This window comes from Pagrus pagrus (assembly GCF_965226575.1).
Source record: "Pagrus pagrus genome assembly, chromosome: 20".
Lineage (NCBI taxonomy): Eukaryota > Metazoa > Chordata > Actinopteri > Spariformes > Sparidae > Pagrus > Pagrus pagrus.
In genome coordinates this window covers 12,487,494-12,508,112 of record NC_140207.1, presented here as the reverse complement: position 1 = coordinate 12,508,112, position 20,619 = coordinate 12,487,494, and the positions used below count along the sequence as shown (strand labels likewise).

The following is a 20,619-nucleotide window of genomic DNA, read 5'->3' as shown; positions in this document are numbered from 1 at the left end:
AAATAATTTCAAACATCCTTTTAAAGGCACATTATAAAGTAAGCAGTTATTTTTTCAAAGCCATCACAGGATTGCAGAATAATAACAATGATAAAAATGTGAGTCATTTCCTTTGGTCAAATCATAATTTATTAACAGCAATTTCTATTGCTTTTATTTTGAAATTGAAATGCAAATAAATTAAGTTAAATTAATGGACTATTTAATTAAGCAACTATTTAGTATTTCCGTGGAAAGGCGAAAATAAAAAGAATGTTTGCTTGTAACAGAAACAAGAATTGCTACAGAAATACATTAATCATTTCATCGCTTACTTCCGCTTCCCCGGTGTTGCACCGAATTCTGTGACCGAGCACATTTCTGCTTCTGCCGCTTAGCTTGCGTGGTTTCCATAGCAACATGACAGACTCAAACAAACCTGCTAACCCGTGGTTCGGCTTCACGACTGTTGTCAAGCTGTTGTAGCTAGCTCTCATTTTAAAAGTTTGCCGAAAACCTTGAGAGGTAGGAGAGTTAAGTTCAGTTACGTTTACGTTAATGATTTACACATATTCAAAATTCAGCCTAATAGTATTTAATGCTAATTTTGGTTTAAGACAGTGTTACGGTAGCTTTTAAGCTAGCCACTAGCTTTCATAACCCGTGCCCATTTTTAATTTGTAACACCACAATGACATTTTTGGTGCTTTTTCTCGCTGTGCGCCACACTGGCTTTCTGCATTAACTTCAGTAGATATTTCCTGTCCCTCACGTACCCCGCCCGGACATCTATGAGTGTGGCACTTTCTTTGACAGTGATAAACTGCTGTCCTCATGTCCCTGGAGAGAAGAAGCCCAGGGGAATATCAGTTCAGTTAGCTTATAGCTTCTGTCCATAGTTCAGCCATGGTTTTATCGATCAGTGTCTCTTGTTTCCTCGACCTGATGCCTTGAGATCAAGTGTGAAAAAGACCTGCTGTCACTTCTCTCTGCCTTTCTCTACCCACCACCATATTGTAGCCACACACACATGCTCACTGCTGTATAATGCAGCAGGTAATGAGGTGATGTGTTATGATGTCTTACTGCAAAGTAAAATCAAAGTGCAAATTTTCATATCTCAATGTCAGGTCAAGCTAATAAACAAGCCCCATGGGCACTGAATGAAAGGAAGCGGTAGAAGCTCTGCTCAGTCTGCTTTGGGAATTGACCGCTCTAATTACAACACAAATTGAATGGTCACCCAACCTTTGGCCTCTCAGCAAGTTTCCTGGAGAATTGTGATGTTTTTTCCATCAATTATCCCTAATTGTGAATTGACAATTAGGTTTTAGGCCATTAAAAGTCCAGTGCAAGGTTAATCTTTGTCTGTCATGTGTGATTACTAATGCAACTTTAATTTTGTGTTGGTAGAAAGTTATTCAGAGGAACATTTGTTTGCCAGCTGTGGTCTATTTCAGCTCATATTTGTCTATTTTTCTCTCAAGCAGAGAGATCTAGCCACTGCTGTGGGCTGAATGCTTGGCTGAAGCTGAAAAGGATCCCCTCTAAAGCAGCCACCATGGTATGCCTGACCGTAGATCTAATCGCTAAATCTAGACACCACTTCAAAAAGAAAAGGGGCCTCTCCTTCCCAGACTACCTCAAGACACTCACCCACCTCCACTTTTCCAGCAAGAATATCGAAGATATTGTAAGTAGCCATTATTAACGCTGACGTTTACATTCTTGCTTTTCTTTCTGGTCCATGCCTCACATTTAAACGCTACTTTCAGGGGGATCTCTCCGTGTGTAGAAACCTCACTGTCCTTTACCTGTATGATAATCAGCTCACGCACATTCACAACCTCGGCTTTGCCTCCAACCTCACCCATCTGTACATGCAGAACAACAACATCACTCACATCGATAATCTCTCCAATCTGCAGAACCTCTCCAAACTGTGAGTAGACAAGTTTGACTGATTGTGGTCTTGTGCTGTGAAGATCGTTTAAAGGCTGTGGTGTGTGTGAACATGTGTGTGGTTTTCCTGCTCTGTAGGTATCTGGGTGGAAACAGGATCGCAGTGGTGGAGGGCTTAGAGAAGCTCTGTGAGCTCAAGGAGCTTCATCTGGAGAATCAGAGGCTGGCTACAGGGGAAAAGTTGCTCCTTGACCCCAGGACTCTCCTCTCTTTGGCTGTATGACCTATTTTTACACTGTGCAGTAGAGATAGCATGAGAAAAGAAGGATGATCCGCACTCCTTCAATAATCTGGGCTTTAAAATTATGTATTTTTAAGTAATCAGAAGTACTAAGTAAAGCTCAATTAGCTTTTTTTTTACACACAAGAATATGTGTGGTGTACCAACCTGGTAGGTTATCACATTCAGTTTTAAAGCTCTCAGATTTCTCTGGGGCCAGTGATCCATGTAAAAGCAGTATTGTGCCGGGTTTGATGATGTCAAAGAGACCTCTGTTGCTCTCTCTCTGGTCTGACAAATCAGTTAGGTCTGTTTACTTCGTTTACTGGCCTGGCCATGGATAAACACACCAAAAGTCTCAGCTTCTTGTTTGTTTGGATAATTAAAGAAATTGCTGTGCAAATTTGAAGAGTTCCAGCTTTTTATAAATGTGCCATTATAGAACTTCAAACCAAGATGAATATTTAGCAACAGCGCTATCTAGAGTCTGATTTGGATGTGATCCAAGTGGCTCAGGCATAGAAGGAGATGTAAAAGCTTAATCCAGATGGATCACAAGCAGAGAAAAAGATGAAGATACTTAAAAATGCACATTTATTTTAGGCACATGCAATAATACTGTAATATCCTACCTCTAATATTGTTAGAAAATAGCATTTCTTTGAGTGTGTGCGTGCCCATAATAAATCATGTAAATGTACTTTTTGATATTTGCCTTTTTCTAGGAAGTTGTATTATATTTTCTTCTAAAGTTTCCACAATGTAAGATTCATTAATAATGCTCTGTCTATGTTGTGTTACTGTAACTGTAAAATGAACTCTTCTCTCTTGATGAATCTGAATTCTTTGAACAGGAATCTCTTTGTGTCCTGAATATCAGCAACAACAACATTGATGAGATCAGGGATCTGACAGTGCTGAAGAAGCTCCAGCAGTTTTCTGCCGCTGACAATAAATTGCACAATATGGAGGTAAATACGGCTTTTTTATTATTCTAGAAGCTGCAATTCAAGACTTCTTCTTCTCTGGTGCGACAGAAGTATAAACTGGCTGCATGCTGTGCACTCTGCAGTCAAAGTAAATAGCACCACATCACAGCAACTATGCATGACATGGTGCATACCAGCTATTAGTTGATCGGGTCAGCATTAACATTGTTCCGATCCTTTCTGCAGTGATGTGTGAAATGATATGGAGAACAGGGTTCTAAAGAACCAAATCCGGCAAATCCCGCCATAGGTTCCCAGCCTCCATGACTCGCACAGGGTCAGAATTATTCAACAAATCAGCGAGGCTATCCCCCTGAGACTTTTCTCGCTGACAGCTTTAAACAAGCACAAGTTTCTCTCTTTCCTTAGGAGATGGATTTTTTTCCTCTCTGCCTCAGGATCCTCTATTTGATACCCTAAAGCACCTTATGGGAGATTCATCTGAGGCAGCGATATGATTTATGCTCTCTGACTCCTTTGAAAAATGACCTGCTTCTTAATTTTTCTCTTTGAAATTGATGTATTAACTGAAAAGGTTGATGACTTCATTTAAAAGGGCGTACTTCTTTATCTTTCACCAGGACGACACATTGAAAGCACTGTATAATTGACTACGTTGCTGCGGCTGCTTTCCTAACGCAGTGATTTTCTTTTGAGAACGTTGATGCAGGTAATTGCTGTACACGTGTCATTTTTAGACGATATCTCCTATAATTTATACAACCCGTCTGCCACTATTGATCCTGCAAAGACAGCCCTCAAAAGGATCAATCCCTTCTTCTGTGCCATTTGCTCGGAATCCAGAGCAAACATTATGGATTTTTAAAATAGATTATGACAGGCAGTCAGCTAGGGTGACAAATGGGGAGCATCTTCTGAGACCGTTAGCTGTGTGCAGGGCAGAGAGGACAGGGGAATCGAAGCCCTGGTCAAATACAGGTTCATAACTGGCCCATCATTAGTCCAGGCGAGAGCGCCAGCCAAGCTCGGTGAGTCTCCAGCCTTTGCTGTTCTCCACGCCCCCGCGTGGGGGGCAATTTGGCGCTGGGCTGCTCTTCGGTGAGGGCCTTCTGAGTGACGGCCCTGACACGATCATTTATCAAAGCCTGGGAGCGCGCGGTGCTCAGGGGTCCCCTCTGAACTGATTGCAGCACGAGCTGGAAAAGTGGAAGCGCTTTGGCCAAGACAGGAAGGCAATGAACAATCAGAGCGTGTCCAGAGAGTATTCATATTTCCAGGCTTGGATTAATGTGCCTTTAGATAAACATACAACTGCAGGCAACTGGCTGGAGGAGCCAGCCTCACACTGCCCCAGGAGAAAACTTGTGGTTACATGACACCGGCGACACTGTTTATTAAAATAGACTGATGTGTTGTTTATGTGCTCTCCATTGGCCCTTGTACTTCACATTGCCATTCACTCATGCCATGTCTTTAAAAGTTTTCCTGATATATAAATATGCATCATATTTGTTTAAAAGAAAGCTGTCCATTGTTTACTCTTTAATTACTGAGCTTTAGAGACATAGGATTGACTCATTAGAAGTTAAAACGAAAACACCACATTTTTACAAGAAAGTTTTCCTTTTTTTTTTTTTTGTATTTTAAGGAGTTAGAGGATGTGTTCAGCCACTGGCCTCAGCTGCTCCAAATGGATTTGATTGGGAATCCTGTGTGTAAAAAACCAAAGTACAGAGACCGCCTGATAACCGCGTGCAAAAGCCTCGGTGAGATATTCTTCATGGTCTTGGTCTTTGACAGATGAATCTGAAAAATGCACTTCATTGCTTGGACTTACCCAGACTAATATTCATGTCACCACAAATTTAATTGTGGTCGTTTAATTTCTTTATTTATCTTTATAGTGGTTCTCGATGGCAAGGAAATTAATGAGTTAACCAGACAGTTCCTCATTAACTGGAAAGCATCCAAAGAGGCCAAGAAGAAAAAAAACAACAAACATACGACGACCGGACCGATCAACCCTCTTCCCTTCATAAGTATGTCTTTCTTTTTATCCACTATAACATATAATCTTTGCCCATATTATAACAATTACTCCCTAATTATAATTCATGTGATCAGATTAAAATTTGAACAAATCAGCCCTTGATTAAAGTGACTTAAAATGTCTTACTTATTATTCACGGTCCTTTGTTTTTGCATGATCACATCTTTGATTTAGTTACAAATGCGATAATATTAACAGCCATGTTAATTACAGTACTAACAGCCAATCACAGATTTTGTGAAACAGCAACTTTGTAATAACGTATTAGATTATTATTATTTTTTTAAACATGTGGAAACCATAGGAAAAGTATGTTCTGTGGTTGTCACGTTTATCATCCTTTACCTCATAATGCTGTGTGGGTTTTTGCATTTGGATTTGTTTGTGTCTGGTGTGAATTTGTTTATATTCCAGATGACTTTTACACGGGTCAGGCACCACATCCTGGTCACATCTACCGCCACGCTGACATGCAGAGGTGGAATCCGCAGCAGTCTCTCCGGTCCGGTTTCATAGTTCACACAGATCTTAGTTAATGAGAGACAGTTCACATTTATGACATATTAAATTAGTTAACTGTAGACATAAATTCTTAGTGTTACAACCATCTGTCGTACAGAATGTTTACTATATGTTGAAATGTACAAATTACGAGTGATGAACTGCTCATAAACTCATCACACATACAGATCTCTTACAATTCTCCCCCAAATAGTTTCAGTGTAAAGTGGTGTCAGTTATTTTAATTTGACTCATTCAAGTTACTTGCTATTTTGTCATCATGTTTTTTTTGTATTATTATAATGCTATCAATCATTGTTAAAATTCACTAAATTTTAGGCCGCAAAGTAATCGTATGAGAAATGTCCTACGGCTGTTTACTCTTTTTCTCTGATATCATAGGGCACAAAAGTTGAAGATTCCTGTGTGGGGACGTCTCGGTCATGTGGACACTTAAGACAAACCTACCGGTCCACGGAAATCTCCACCTCCTCCTGCTCACCCACAAATTAGACGGAGACCAGGACGTAACCCTGTTACTGCCTTGTCTGAGCACCATGTTCATCACAGCTGCTGATCTTTTGTCATTGTATATTTAGAAGGACAGGGGACAGTCATGACCTGCTTGCTGTGATGTCCACCCCTTGTAGTGTTTTAAATGTTTTAAAATGTTTTATCTTTGTTATAACTAAATCTAAGTTCCTACTGAATGAATTACTAGCCTGTAAGTTGTTTAAAAAAAGAAATTAAAGGGTAAAACAATGATTTAATGGTTTGCTCACATTTCTTTCCCTCACTTTCACAGCTGGTTTATTTCTAATTACATTTTTGGGGTCTGAGGATATAAACAGTCCGTCCAACTCAAACTATTGCTTACTGATAGTCCTGCATTTTCTGTGGTGTGTGTCGTTTTTCTTCTGGCGAATGAGTGAGCCAGGAGATGCAGAGTGGCACAATCTAAACAAATGATCCCTCTGCTCTGCCATTACAAGGCTTTACATTATCTAAAACAAACTGCATATGCTTCTGTTCAGGCAACTGATAAACGACTAGGTTCTTTATTTAATTGCAGATACAGTAAAAACAGGGATGGATTTGTCATCTTTGTTACTAAATGTTTTAAATGAGGGGTTTTAAGAGCCACGTGGGTGTGTGACCCCTGAAAGATGCGGGGTTATTAGGGAAACAAGCTGACTTAACCTCCTTTTACTTTTACTTATAATTAGTGGCCCGGAGCAATACTGTTACTCCATCCTTACAAAAACAATGTTTATTAAGAACAGTCCGAGGATATACATATTATGAATAATTCCTTTCATTAATTTGCCGACATCTCCGTTTGGAGCCCTGGAAATCAGAGTGATTAATTTATGAGTCTCGCAAGAATTTCCTCAACGCCTGCCTGTTGATTGCAGCGCAGGAGTTTATTTATTAGCCGCTCCAAACGAGCTTGCAATTCAAGACACCCTGGCAATTAGTCAAATGTTTTGCATATCACCTTACACTTGTCAGCTTGTCTTCAGGGTCTATTGCAAAGAGCCGTTTTTGTTTTTTTTTTGGTGAAAGACTAACCTTGATTTCTGACCGTGACGAGCACATTTTTGAGGTAAATCTGACTAACTTTCTTCAACGTTGCCACTTTTTGATAGGCTTATAAAGAAAATACAGTGTCGGGTTCGCAGCCAATTAGAGCGGGATATGGCCTACCACATATCAGGGTTAGGGGGGAAAAGAGAAGTCCTGCCTTCTGGCGATGAAAACGAGCCTCTGCTGCCCTCAGACAGAAATAAGTTAGGAAAGGGAAAGAGCAGTCTTCTGCACTGCGAGGGAGTGATTAATTACGCCGGAGTGAAATACTTGTCCACCGCTTTGTGTATCCAATAAATTACGGGCTCCTGAGACGTTTACGCACACAGGTGAAGTGTTGGATGAGCGTACAGGGGGACTGCCGCGCACCTTCTCTGCAGACGCACCGCTGTATAAGGATAAGCTGGACGCGGACCGGGAGTCTTGTGCACTGAAGAGCAAAGTGTCCCATCGAAGAGGAACTCTTTGGATTGCCTTCATGTTGGTTTTCAAGACTTTGAGAGAAACCAGAGGTAAAGCACCGTCCAGAAAACTGCTCTCATGAGTTTGGTAATAAAGACTTCACTTGTACTGCAGGGTATTTTTTTTTTTTTTTTGACATGTCACAGAGCAATCAGCACAAATTCAGCTGTCTGAGCGCAACTTTGGACAGCTGTGTGATCTGTCATTTGGCTTCCATTAAGCTGTGTTTGTTAGTGGATGAGCTGTGAAATAAGACTGTTGTTTGTTTAATTTGCAGCATCATGCAGCCTGACAGCAGACATGTTTAATCATGGACTGTAGACTGGACGGTTTAAGTTACAGTTTAATAAATAAATACAAAGGCAGTAAGTTAAATTATTATATAAATTAGAAGTTAAGTTAAAGGTAGAACAGATGTGTATAGACTACAATACATAACTCATAAGTTGTCTTGTCAGTTTTAACTTGAGCTCAATAAAACATGCAAAATAACAGGCCAGCTTCAACAACTAAAAGTCATGTGTCTTCATCTATATAATGTATTTCTTCAGGTCTGTGAGTGCACCCGGATGGTAGGAAGACAGACGCTCCGGATGGACAGCGCTAATTGCTCCGCGGCGGTGGTGGATGACAGCCCCACATCCAGCCCGAGCTCCAGTCCCAGTCCGGACGGTCGTCGTCGGGGGGAGCTCCAGCGGGCCAGAGTGCTCCAGACCGGCGGGCTCGGCGGCAGAGGACGGCCGGCAGCAGCGAACGCAGCGCGGGAGAGGAGCCGGGTGCAAACCCTGAGAACCGCGTTCCTGGAGCTACAAAGGACTTTGCCGTCCGTGCCGCCGGACACCAAACTGTCCAAACTCGACGTGTTGATACTGGCCACCACCTATATTGCCCATTTGACTCGAACACTACAAGAAGAAGGCGCGGAGGAGGGAGAGAGCACAAAACAAACAGAGGCGTTACAGTCATTGAAAGGTGATGGCTACCTGCACCCAGTCAAGGTCAGTAATAACAGCCTTATAATAATAATAATAATAATAATAATAATAATAATAATAATAATAATAATAAGGAAATAATATGTTAGATGTTCAGCTCTTTGTGTTGTTAATTGTGATTCATGATTTTATTGTAAAACTGTTTTTTGATAAACAATTTATTTATGAACGAAAATCGTCCCTGCGTGGATCTGAAACATTTCAGATGTGTTATCATTTATAATGTGACGACTTTTCAAAGCGTGCAGCACCATCCTCGGTGGCCTTCGGGCCTGTTTCAGAGGCTGATGCACTAACACATTAAATATCTTCACAGAAATGGCCCATGCGGTCCAGACTGTACGTCGGAGCATCCGGACAGTTCCTCAACACCTCAAACCCTTCAGAGTCAGAGAACCAGGGCCCATCATCGTCCACCTCCCGGAAATAGGCTTTAAATCATTTGTATGAAATTTCATTTATGCATGACTTCATGCTGTTTACTGTGGCAGAAGCGTATGCTTTATGATTGTAGAACAATTAGCCTACCTGCCTATCTTCACTCCCACTACAGCCAACAGGAAGACGGTGTAAATTAATATATTATGTGAATTTTATTGTGTAAATTTTGAGAAAGCATACATTATGTTTCTCTGTTGTTATTTTGGACTAATCCTGTTTGACCTGCATTGTGCAGCTCCCTACATGTTATGATACTTGTAGAAATTCCATTGGGGTAACCAGCCCGTCATGCTTGAGGTGTGCACTTTCAGTTGAAACATTTGCACTAAATGCATGTGTGAATAACTTAACATCCGTCATGTGAAGTGGTCTGTCAGAGAGTCAACAATGGAGGCTCTCCATCTCGTGTTCCTTCTTATTTTTACATGCATGGTTGTAAATGTGTCGTGTGATTAAATGACTTCAGTGAGAGAAGACGAGTCTCCTAAGTTTTTGACCATAATAGAATTTTTTTATTAGACCTATTTAAGAAAGTTAAAAATATATTATTATTATTATTATTATTATTATTATTATTATTATTATTGTTATTATTAATAAACACTGACGGTATTTTCTGGCCAAATAACATTGTTTTTGTGATCATCGGAAAGTCGCTCTACTTCTGTGAAAATTAGTATCAAATCAATCAAATGTGGTTCTGGCTTGTAGGTTATAAAGAATTTGTTTTATATAATTAACAACACAATATTTAATTGCTGTAAAATCACTGACGAATATGCGGTATAGGCCTTCAGGCTGACTTTAGAAGTCCAATAAGATAAACGATGATAAATATACACATAGTTTAAGGTGTCTCAGCTGTGTTTATAGTGTCATCATGGTCAAGAAAGCAAACAACAATTATATATATTTGCACAGATTGAAGGCGTAAATATTGAGCAAATTAGCCTCTTCACATTTAACATTCTAACAATTTATTATTAAAGTGGAAGCACAGCTGATAGTAATTGCCTCAGCCCTACTGACGCTCATTAGAAAATGTCTTTATAAGCCTAATTTGTTGTCAGACTAATCGATCTGATTATAGGCCGATAATGTGACTTAAAATACTGATAAATACATGAGCAGATCACAACATTTTTAAGAGGAAACAAAGGGCAGTATGTTTTTATTCTAAGAGATTGAGGAATACAAATAATTAAATAAATAAAGATAAAAAATAAACTAAATTGCCACAACAGATTTCTAATTCGTATCAAACCTGGTGCTTTTTTGTTATGTAAGAGAAACAATGCATTCATTGGCAAATTTTCTGGGTTAAGTCTGAGCGTCAACTAAAATAAGACGACGCTGGCGCTGACAGTATAATCATCGCTCAGCTGGGCGCTGTACGAGCCGCGCTCAGTGCGCAGCTCCGGGGCGCAGTGAAGAGGAGGTCGGAGCCGGAAACCCCTCCTCTTGCCTCGGAGACTCAACCATGAGCAGCAGAGAGCAGCGCTACTCCTCGGCTCCTCTCAAAACTGAGACAACTGCTTCATGTTTAATCTTCAATAAGATGGTAAGCAGGGGTGAGATGGCTTTCTTTGTTTCCACGGCTGTGCTGTTTGCACGCCGTGAACGTGTTTTCGAGCTAGCGTGGACGCTAATGTAGCATTGCATGTTAGCTAACAGCTAGCTAGCTCATGTCTGCGCCACGTGGGAGGAAAGAGCGCAGCTAACACTCGATTTACAGGATTTCTCATGAGTCAAACCAAAAACCTTTAACATTAAACCTACAATATAACGCACACATATAGCTGAAGGTTAATTTTGCAGGTTAACTTCTTTCTACGTAACGCACGCATGGGTTTGAGTTTAAATTTAATAAAGAGCCTGCTAATCCAGTTATTCTCACACCTTTTTTAAGAAATATTTCATGATGTGCAAAATGTTTGTTGTAGTCGTATGCAGGCAACTTCTGCAGCAATTAAAATGTCCGATTAATGACTTAAATGCTGCGTTACAAATGTAACTTCCAGGTAATCTTAACCGGGTTGACGTCTCACCATAGACAGGTCTCTTCCCTTCCCTGAAGTAATGTCATAAATCATCCTTTTAGACAGTTCAAAGGGGAGAAAAAATGCCCTCTGTGTCCATCTGACCATCTCTGGTCGTGTCCAGAGGTCAGCAGAAGAGCTGCTGGTCAGGGACTTGCCCTCTCCCATTATTTCACTGGGGAAAGTCATCATGGCTCCCTCTGAGGACGTAAGGTCATGGCAGAGGTCGAGACCTGCTGTTGAACCCCGTCCTCAAACCTGCGACGTTAGCCATGCTCCCAAGCTGTGTCACACTGTCCCCTTTGACCTTCCAGTGATCAGTCATCTCTCCTCACCATATCGGCTTTTTCTTCAGTACATCTTATTCACGCAAGCTGAAAATCAATAGATCACTCCTGAGAGTAATTATTTGTGAGGTTTGGTTAAGTCACTGTGACAGACTTGTACAGGTCCTGAGGGAAAATATTGAATATTAAGTGTTTGAGCATGATTTAAAACTTAAGGACTGAACATGTATGTTTCTTCACAGGTTTGCAAATGAAGATGGAACATTTTATCTATGACTGGTACACCTGATCAGGTAAGATATTTCTTATAGCTATATGTTTGAGGATTTTTCAAATAATAAAACAGGCTTTAAAAAGAACTGTAAATGATGAGACTGTACTGAGTGATCCTTTTTTCTATTTCAGATGTCAGGTCACCACTGCATACTACAGATGACACCATGTGGACCTTAAGGTGACTGTAAGTATTACTTTTTTTAGCACTTTACTTTAGTGTATATGTCTGTCCTGCTGCTGGAATAGTGATGACTTCACATTTTGCCGTTTACCCATCAGACAATAAGGTGGTGAGACTGTGACTAACTGAAACACCAGCGTAACATGATAATTTGGGACTGCTTGCACAGACGAGTAAATTAGATGTGGATTTATTCTTATAAAGTTATTCTTCGTCCTGTTATTTGTTTTCCCTTCAGCTGCATCGGATGTCTTGTCAGGAGACGCACCAGATGTAAACTTTTGTCACCTGTGCCGATCAGGAGGTGAGTTCCTTGCTATAGTATTTTCTTTTTGTACTGCTGTACACAGATGCAGCTGTAGCAACATTGTTATATTTTCAGTTTACCCACCAGGCATAGTAGGTGGTGAGACTGACAGAAATAAGAGCGTTTCTAAATAATTCAGCTTGTCTGCTGTGCTAAGTCTTAAATACCTTTTCTAAAGCTTGGGTACTAGCCACTCTTTCAGCTGGAATAGTGATGACTTCACATTTTGCCGTTTACCCATCAGACAATGAGGTGGTGAGACTGTGACTAACTGAAACACCAGCGCAATAAATCAGTTGGGACTAGTTGTCCAAACGAGTCAATCAAATGTGGATATTGGTTGAAGAAAGTTCTTAGTCCTGTTATGTTGGGTTTTCCTCCAGCTCCATCAGAGGTCATGCTGTGGTCAGGAGATGAACCCGATGTAACCCCCCCCTTCCTGTGCTGATCATGAGGTGAGTTCTTGCCATGGTGTTTTTGTACTGCTGTAACAATGTTGTTACATTTTCAGTTTACCAACAAGACACTAGTTGGGGAGACTGGATGACCAGAGTAATTGCAGTAATACTTTCTCCTGATAATGTAGTTTAACTGGACAAAAGGGATTTTTGGTTAAAAAATGACTTTGGTAGGCATCACCCAACTTGTCCAACAGAAACAAAATTGAGACTGTTCTATTAAGGTTTCATTAACTTTCTGTGTGGCAGGAGAACAGAAATGTCTGGTCTGTTTTAAGTCTTAAATCATTTTCCAAACGTTGGGTACTGATAACTTTTCGAGCTGGAATAGTGATGACTTCACATTTTGCCGTTTACCCATCAGACAATGAGGTGGTGAAACTGTGACTAACTGAATCACCAGCATAATTAGATCAGTCATAACTGGTTGTACATATGTAAATTGGATGGATATATCTGATTTAGAAAGTTAATCAGTCCTGTTATTTTCTTGTTTTTCCTAAAGGTCCATCAGAGATCATGCTGTGGTCAGGAGATGCACCAGATATAACTTGTCACTTGTGCAGGAGGTCAGGAGGTGAGTTCCCAGCTATTACATTTTTTATTTTTGTACTGCAGTACATGTATGCTGCTGTAAGAACATCGTTATATTTTAAGTTTACCCACCATACATAATGAATGCCGATGAAACTGAGTAATTGCAGAAATAATAAGGCTTCTTTAAAAATTTCAACTTTGTCCAAATAAAACTGGACACAGGTGATTTTAGTAAATTTACTTTGGAAGGCACCGACCAGCCAAGGAAAAAATAATTTCCCAACCGTTATTTCTCCAAGTCCTATCCACACAATGTGTGGTAAAGGGGTCATAAGTCTTGGATAAATCTCTTGCGGTTGAGTACTGGCAAATGTTGTAGCTGGAATAGTGATGAATTCATCCTTTTCGCCGTTTACCCATCAGACAACTCAGTGGTGAGAATTGTGATTACTGAATTACCAGCTGCAACCTTCAGTTTTAATTCAGCCTACTACACTACTGTCCTTAGGCCCTGGATTAAAACATTTATTATAACAAGGGTGTCATTCGTAGACAGGAAATGCCCAATCACCCTACAGTGTGTAAGATATCTTCCATATTCTCTTTACAGGTGAACAGTTGGTGCAGCACTGACACCAGAAAAGGTAAAGCCCATACTATACTCCTTATTTGTCGTTTGTGTCCCAAATTATCCTGACAAGCTTTTTGCTTCATATCCTGATCAAAGATGTAATGATGAGTTCACCTTTTCGCCGTTTACCCATCAGACCAAAATGGGCTGCTGAGAATGTGATTAACTGAACTAGCAGACACAATTGTAAAACCATCCAATCACTTTTTTTCCCTCGCTCTAATTAATTATGTATTTATTTGCAAGGTTACAGAGCCAGTTGACTGTTCAGACCGTCTGTGGGGAAGCCTCAGTTGACAGGTAAGTACTGAACATAACTGTCAACAAATGCCACACTGATGTTGAATTTAAGCTATTTACACAATTTACAACACTTAAGTATGCACAGTCAGTAACTGCATTAACTTTTCAAATGTTTGTCCTCTTCCAGTTTGTCTTATTGAATGTGTTTTTTAATGTTTGTTTTTAACAGTTTACTGGAGCTGAGGGACCATCATTTGGAAGATGTCCTGAGTTTATATGCCACATTTCTTTTCTGAAATTTGAGGCCCTTAATTAATAAAACCTCTGTAACAAAAATGCCTGGACTTGATTTTTTTTTAATTTATCTTGTTTCGTTTTTTAGATGTCTCTCTTAAACCTGTACTCTATTCAGATAACCACTCTGTCACTGTACATTAAATTCAAGGTGTTTTTATATGCCTGATTTGATTATGAGTAACTCTAAGGGAATGAAATAAGTAATACTTATGGTCATTAATAGTTGGGTGAAAGGTTAGTTGGGATTCTGTGCTGCCTACCTGTCTTCTAATACTTGAGGTCTCATTCCTCCGTGATGTATGTATCTGCTCCTGGTGCGTGGGTGTAGATGAAGCGTAGGATATTCTGGTGGAGCTCATCCAGGGTCACGTCTCTCCTGTGCAAACCATCCACATCTCCCAGGTCACAAGGGAAGACTGCATCTGGTGGAATAACGAGAGCAGAGGCCCCTGTAGGAAGAGGCAGGCATCCCTTAAAAAACCTCTGGAAACTGTTGGTCCAATAGAGCCCTCAGTGCATATTAAATAACAAATATCCAAGGCTAGGATAACAAAATGTTTGATGGAGAAGTGGTGACATTGTGTACAGTATTTATATAAATTGAGTAAACTTATGAGGACAATAGTATTAAATGATGTATATTAATCAGATGTGACTGGACTCGTTTCAGTTAATGTATGTCGTGTACAAACTGTAGGACATGATTTCTTATGAACTGAATCTATACTTATTAGTATCAGTAAAGAGTAGATGTTTAAAATAAACTACCATGCTTGAGCGTGACGGAGTTCTCACAGAGGAGCACAGCAATCACAGCGTCTACCTCCAGTACTTGTGTTCGGAGACATAATTTGCAGTGGGCCTCAGCCAAAGAGATACTTCAGGAGAGAAAAATAGTGTGAATTGTAAGTGAATGATTTCTTGGGTAGTTAGACTTTTTATATGATTAACAAAGTAATCTGTAACACTGTATAAAGTAAGATGGCAACATAATTAAAAACAATCAAAACTGCTATAGGCAATGTAAATGTTTAAAGATTTAAAACTCAATGTGACATTTTTGCAGTCAAAAACAGATTTATTTTCATAGTTGTAGTTCCACATAAAATTTGTCATCACCACTGAGAAGGAAAAAAAAAGATTTGTAAACATTTGTCATAACCAAATGAAAAATAGTCATCTGAGAGTGGTTTGGGTGAGAGTTCTCCACCTAGTGGATGATAGTGACATTACACTGGACAATGACAATGTTTATCTCTGGTTAAGATGCAGAAAGTGAGGATGAAATATTAAAACAGCCGTATTTCATTCAGTAGTTTTTTTGCAGTTGAGCACTTACAGTAGTTTAATAGAGGCCACAGACATCTTGACTCCCTGACTCTGTGTTCGAACTCTTCGGCTGGCCATGTAATAACCATGGATCACTTTCTCTGCTTCAGGGCTGAGCTCAACTTGCAAACTCCGTGCATGAGCTACTAGCTGGAAGACACAGAATTAAGAACAGCAATTGCAATTTAAAGTCAATATGCAAACACTAAAATCAAGTCAGTGTTTTTAATTCTAAAAAATGCAAAGGACTTGTTTGACAGAATGTGTTTGTTAACCTCCTGGTAGTCTTGAGTAGAAAACTCCCAGTCCGATGAGTAGAGGGGTTTTCCAGGCTGTACTGCCTGCTGGAGGGTGTGGACAGTCTGGGCAAGCAGGGCGTGCTCCTCTCCCATCATGTCCTTACACTGCATAACCAGGCCAAAGGCATCTGCCAATTGAACTGGTACAGGACCCAAATCCTGCTCATAAAGAGGCTGGGTATCAGAAAGCTGTCTAGTGCGGTTTTTTAGGTGTTTTTCCTGCTGACGTGACTCTCTTTTAAAGCAAACCAGGATCTAAAGCATCTCTGAAACTCCTATTTGACTTCCTATACAGTTTATTATTAACCTTTCGCCTACATAACAAACAAAAAAAACAAGCACTGATTTTCCTCAAGGGCTTTGCTATGAGGTAATGTTGTCTGGGCAGGGCACTTCCTTTAGCAAAAGTAAATTGTCTCAATTTCCTGTTTTGTCCGTACTATCTACAAACAGCATCAGAGTTAAATGAAATGTGAGGTTTCTGGAACTCGGTGTACTGTAACACACTAATGCACTGCAGCTAATATAAGCCTGACTATTTTTTTTATTATTTACTATTTCTTTATAAAAAAAACACCAAAACAAAAGGTTTCGATGCAGACCATGCTTAAGTGAGCCATATAAAGGTAATACAACACCACGTTGTGATTGAACTCACTGCTGTTCCTAGAAGGGCACACTCTGCCCTCCCAGACCGTCGAGAGGCATCTGTGAGGGCCCAGAAGCTGCATTGGACTGGGAAGGAAAGCTGTTGGTCAGCATCCTCACCATACTTCTTCCCTGGGATGAACACAGACACTGTGCAGCTCTCCAGAACTGAGAAACATTCAGAAGGGGGGAAAGAACATTAACTGTACAGTACACAGGAGTTGCAATTAACAGTTTAACTAACTCACTCTGGTGCTCTACCTGACTGAAGGGCATCCAACCTGTCCTTTTTATAACAGCCCAGATCTCCCAACATGCAAATGCCACCCGTGGCTAGCAGGGCAGAGCCAGCATGGATGTTGGCAGTGCCTGCCCCGTGTTCGTCCCGGGACAGAGATGCAAACATCTCCCCTGAGGCCTGGTGCCTGACCCCACGACACGCCAAGCTCAGGCTGTATGTCATTAGTCTAGCATAAACAAGGAGGTAATGCATAATGAGCAGGGATTTGGTTTCACATGCAGAAGGTCCACTTAGAATGTGCAAACGTTGGCTCATGCAGCCCACCATACCTGTCTGCTATGAGAGTGTCAGTGGTGACAACCAGGAGATCCAAGTTGTGAAATGTGTCCTTTGCATCTGCTCTTGTCTGCACCAAGCTGAGCAACAAGCCCAGCTTTAAGGTGTTGTAGAGGCCTGGAGGAGCCACGTCCAACCCAAAGCCCTGAGCAACAACAGCAGAGAATCTCCAGGGTGAACCAGCTGTGGCCTTCAACAGCTCCTGGAAGCTGGCACTGACTTTATGGGGATCTGTAGGTAGAGTTGTGAGACGTGGTAAATGTTTTAATATGGTAACAATGCACAACGTTGGATATAAAATATGAAAATTGTTCGGATTAATCAGAATATGCAGTTTAAAGAGTATGCTATCAATTACTGGCTTACACTCTGGCTCCCACGGTTGGACGCTATTTGCCTCTACACTCCAGGTAATGCTGGGCCACTGGTGCACATGCGCAGGAATGCCCAACACCCTGTAGAGTCGACCGATTCTCACTGAGTTACACAGCTCATCTGAGTGAATAGGGGAAACAAAGCAATAACACTCAAAGGGGTTGTTCTGGGCTGCCTGGTGATTATTGAAGAAACATGCATGCCACCTACAAACCACTGCCAAGAGAAACACAGAGTGAGGCCTTCGGAACAAAGATTTCTCTGTGTGCGAATCGCACAGCCAGCTAATGAGTGTTCCTTGCACTTATTAACATATATGTTTAGTAACGGGAACCCAGTGTATTGAATTCCTCCACAGGACTGGGTCAACAGAATATGTTAATCCTGGTGCTGAGATTTGCTAAGCTCTCAGGGGTACTGGCTGGACAATGTTATTAGAGGGGACAGAAACACTTAATATCCCACTGTGAGGCACTGTGTGGGGCTGGCTGCACAAAAATCTATTTATTTGAACTCTCCCCGACTAAGTTTGTGTTACAAAGTGAGCCTCATTGAGAAGGCCACAGAAAATTAATGGCAAACCTCAATATATCTGACTGTGTGTAAATATGAGCTAGTACTACCACATTAGTCAGAACTGAGAGGGAATATAATGGATGAGAGTACGATTTTACAAATAAATAATACCCTTTAACATTTTGAGGATATTAATCTACACTGTGGTATCTCTTTTGACCTGCAAATTAAAAATGAACCTTTCCACCTTAAACACATAACTGAGCCTAAAGTCATTTGTTTTCTATGCTATGAAAACAAAAAAAGGCTCAACAGCTATGCAGAAGAGCCACTGAAGCTAGTCATGTGTGGTAAAGGACACTTCAGCGGAGTGGCTGCATCCTGACATGGATGCTGAATGCTCGAAAAAGCTCCCTGGTTGATGGAGACACTCCACGTACTCTACCATATATCTGTGACAGAGATGCCTATTCATTCTCCACCAGAGGGAGATCAGCTGATTTTGTGCTGTTCAGTCTAAAAGTTGCAACGAAAGGAGTCATTATTTTGCTCTGCAGCTGTTCTCCAGATTAAAGAGACATGAAGGTTCCAAAAAACACAAGCCAATTCAAATTTTGTTTGAAAGCACAGGTCAATGGTGACCTTTACAAAGAAAGAGCTGCACGCTGTACTGTTTGTTGTCATAGCGTATTTCCTGTTTTTGCTTGAATATCAGATTACTCTGATGTGATCATTTGATCTGTGTTATGGCTTTACAGTTACTGTTGTTGACTATGACGTGTGGTAACACATTCTGCTAGTGTACATTTGTCTTCACCTGCCACATCACCCACAGCTCTCTCTCAGAAGGAAATAGGCTGCTAGCTTTGTTTGCCACATTGTTTGTTGCTACAAACTGTGTCATTTTCAAACACATTTAATCAATCAGTCAATTTGTTGGCTGGGCCTGAGCTATACACTGTAAACTTGTGTGATGTAGACCTACCTCTGAGAAACAGGGTGACAGACTGGTACCTGAGTGAGCTTTGCTGATGGGCACATAAACCATCCAGTGCGTTGACATGGATCAGCTCCACAAGCTGTTTGTCTGTCTCCACAAAGACACATTTACAAACACACAGATCACAACAATGATTTTCCACTTTTCTTTGAACTTCTTGTACATATTTACCCATTCAAAAGTCTCCAGTAATGTCTGGCATTTAGAGGCATCACTCTCACCTCCCAACACTCTAAACTTCACATCCTCTTTCAGTGGGGAGCTGCAGATCATGCAGCTGAAGTTGTTTCCCACGGTAGCTGACTCTGTGGCTCCAGGTGCATGGATACGGATGTGGTGAAACCCTAAAGTCAGCATCCAGGAAATGAAATCAAATGTGAATCCATTTTCAGTCTACAAATGCTACTTCCCTGGGAATTGCTTAAAAAACAGAAAACTCTGTGTGCAAACCAAACTCACAGAGGTCTGTCTTTACATTTATACTATTAAAAGCTTAGAGGCAAATATCAGGGTACCTGTAGAGCACGGACAGTCATCATTATTGCAGAGGAACCTGGCCCCCTGGGTGTATTTTGTGACCCTCGTCATGGCAATCACCAGGCCCTCCATGGAAACGGGCCTCATTGGACCATACCCACGAGGAAAACTACAAAGGTCCAACATGTACTCGGGGAATGGAGGCAGGTGTGTCAACTTCAGGATCACATTCACCTCAAAAGGAACAATCAGATGACACATTTTTACAGGATTGAGTTGATAATACACTTCCCTTTTTCTATCAGATGTATGCGTTAAGGAAATTGAATAGGCTCTTTGGCTTTTATGAGGAACAAAGTGTTGTCAGTAACCATACCTGACTCTCTGTGTGTATTTTTTCAACAAGTGAGAGTGTCTTTATGGCCAGGAAGCAAACCTAAACAAGGAATTAGGCAAATGTAGTTAACCACACAGAAGTTACAAGTTTATATTTCATTCTAGCTAGCCTTAGCACAGTTTTTACTTACTGACTGAAACAATGCTGTTGCTTTTAGAGGATAACGCAGAATACAGTCTCCCAATACAGGATCCACCTCTAGCACATCAGAGGGATTCACACTGACACAAAACCTGTAGACTGCCTCCATCTGTTGGGGGTCTGGAAAGGAGGGGCTTACAGTTAGCAGCTTAGCTCGCGATGCTACTAACGCTAAGTTAAGTGAGCTAACGCTAACACAATTGGCGCGAACAGCTAGCAAGTTTTTCACTTCGCACACAGCAGGCTTACCGTTAAACTGTTTGCAGTCTTCGGCCAGTTTCTGAAGGCCGCCACTTCTGTCTAAATAGACCAGAACTGACTCTTTCAACGATAAAATATGGGCCATTTTCACTTAATTCTAAGAAAGTAGTATGATGCTCGAAGCTAGCATGAAGACGTTTACTTGGCGCGCTAGCTTCAATCACGTTGCCATGGTGACCTCTCAAGAAACAGGATG

The 20,619-nt window shown here is 40.8% G+C and overlaps 3 protein-coding genes and 1 long non-coding RNA gene across 8 annotated transcripts; 3 read left to right on the top strand and 1 right to left on the bottom strand.

Moving 5' to 3' along the window:
* Positions 1–384: 384 nt before the first annotated feature.
* Positions 385–6,314, top strand: ppp1r42 (protein phosphatase 1, regulatory subunit 42). 3 transcript variants are annotated; one of them, XM_084341014.1, is made up of 9 exons: positions 385–504; positions 1,467–1,672; positions 1,809–1,921; positions 2,020–2,158; positions 3,016–3,132; positions 4,760–4,877; positions 5,016–5,150; positions 5,576–5,663; positions 6,065–6,314. In XM_084341014.1, the coding sequence occupies exons 2-9, from the start codon at positions 1,541–1,543 to the stop codon at positions 6,117–6,119; spliced, it is 897 nt and encodes a 298-aa protein (XP_084197140.1). In that variant the 5' UTR covers positions 385–504; positions 1,467–1,540; the 3' UTR covers positions 6,120–6,314. The 3 variants fall into 3 exon arrangements, with proteins under 3 accessions (XP_084197140.1, XP_084197139.1, XP_084197138.1); XM_084341013.1 differs by having other exon boundaries at positions 387–504; positions 1,470–1,672; positions 1,755–1,921; XM_084341012.1 differs by having other exon boundaries at positions 387–504; positions 1,755–1,921.
* Positions 6,315–8,275: 1,961 nt separating this feature from the next.
* Positions 8,276–9,633, top strand: tcf24 (transcription factor 24). The gene is made up of 2 exons (XM_084341088.1): positions 8,276–8,709; positions 9,023–9,633. Exons 1-2 carry the CDS (start codon positions 8,281–8,283, stop codon positions 9,134–9,136), a joined length of 543 nt encoding a protein of 180 aa, XP_084197214.1. The 5' UTR covers positions 8,276–8,280; the 3' UTR covers positions 9,137–9,633.
* mcmdc2 (minichromosome maintenance domain containing 2) lies at positions 8,527–20,582 on the bottom strand. The gene is made up of 15 exons (XM_084341087.1): positions 20,412–20,582; positions 20,152–20,282; positions 20,001–20,060; positions 19,663–19,858; positions 19,369–19,491; positions 19,133–19,234; positions 17,623–17,751; positions 17,250–17,487; positions 16,941–17,146; positions 16,690–16,847; positions 16,008–16,190; positions 15,743–15,882; positions 15,172–15,281; positions 14,664–14,852; positions 8,527–8,616 (listed from the first exon to the last, which is right to left on the bottom strand). Exons 1-14 carry the CDS (start codon positions 20,506–20,508, stop codon positions 14,686–14,688), a joined length of 2,040 nt encoding a protein of 679 aa, XP_084197213.1. The 5' UTR covers positions 20,509–20,582; the 3' UTR covers positions 8,527–8,616; positions 14,664–14,685.
* On the top strand, positions 10,541–14,432 carry LOC311249774. 3 transcript variants are annotated; one of them, XR_014621217.1, is made up of 9 exons: positions 10,541–10,708; positions 11,716–11,766; positions 11,879–11,933; positions 12,169–12,234; positions 12,621–12,692; positions 13,201–13,272; positions 13,843–13,876; positions 14,110–14,163; positions 14,336–14,432. It is a non-coding gene; the product is annotated as an uncharacterized lncRNA (long non-coding RNA). The 3 variants fall into 3 exon arrangements; XR_014621218.1 differs by having other exon boundaries at positions 10,543–10,708; positions 11,879–11,927; positions 13,201–13,264; XR_014621219.1 differs by having other exon boundaries at positions 10,543–10,708; positions 13,201–13,264.
* Positions 20,583–20,619: the final 37 nt, after the last annotated feature.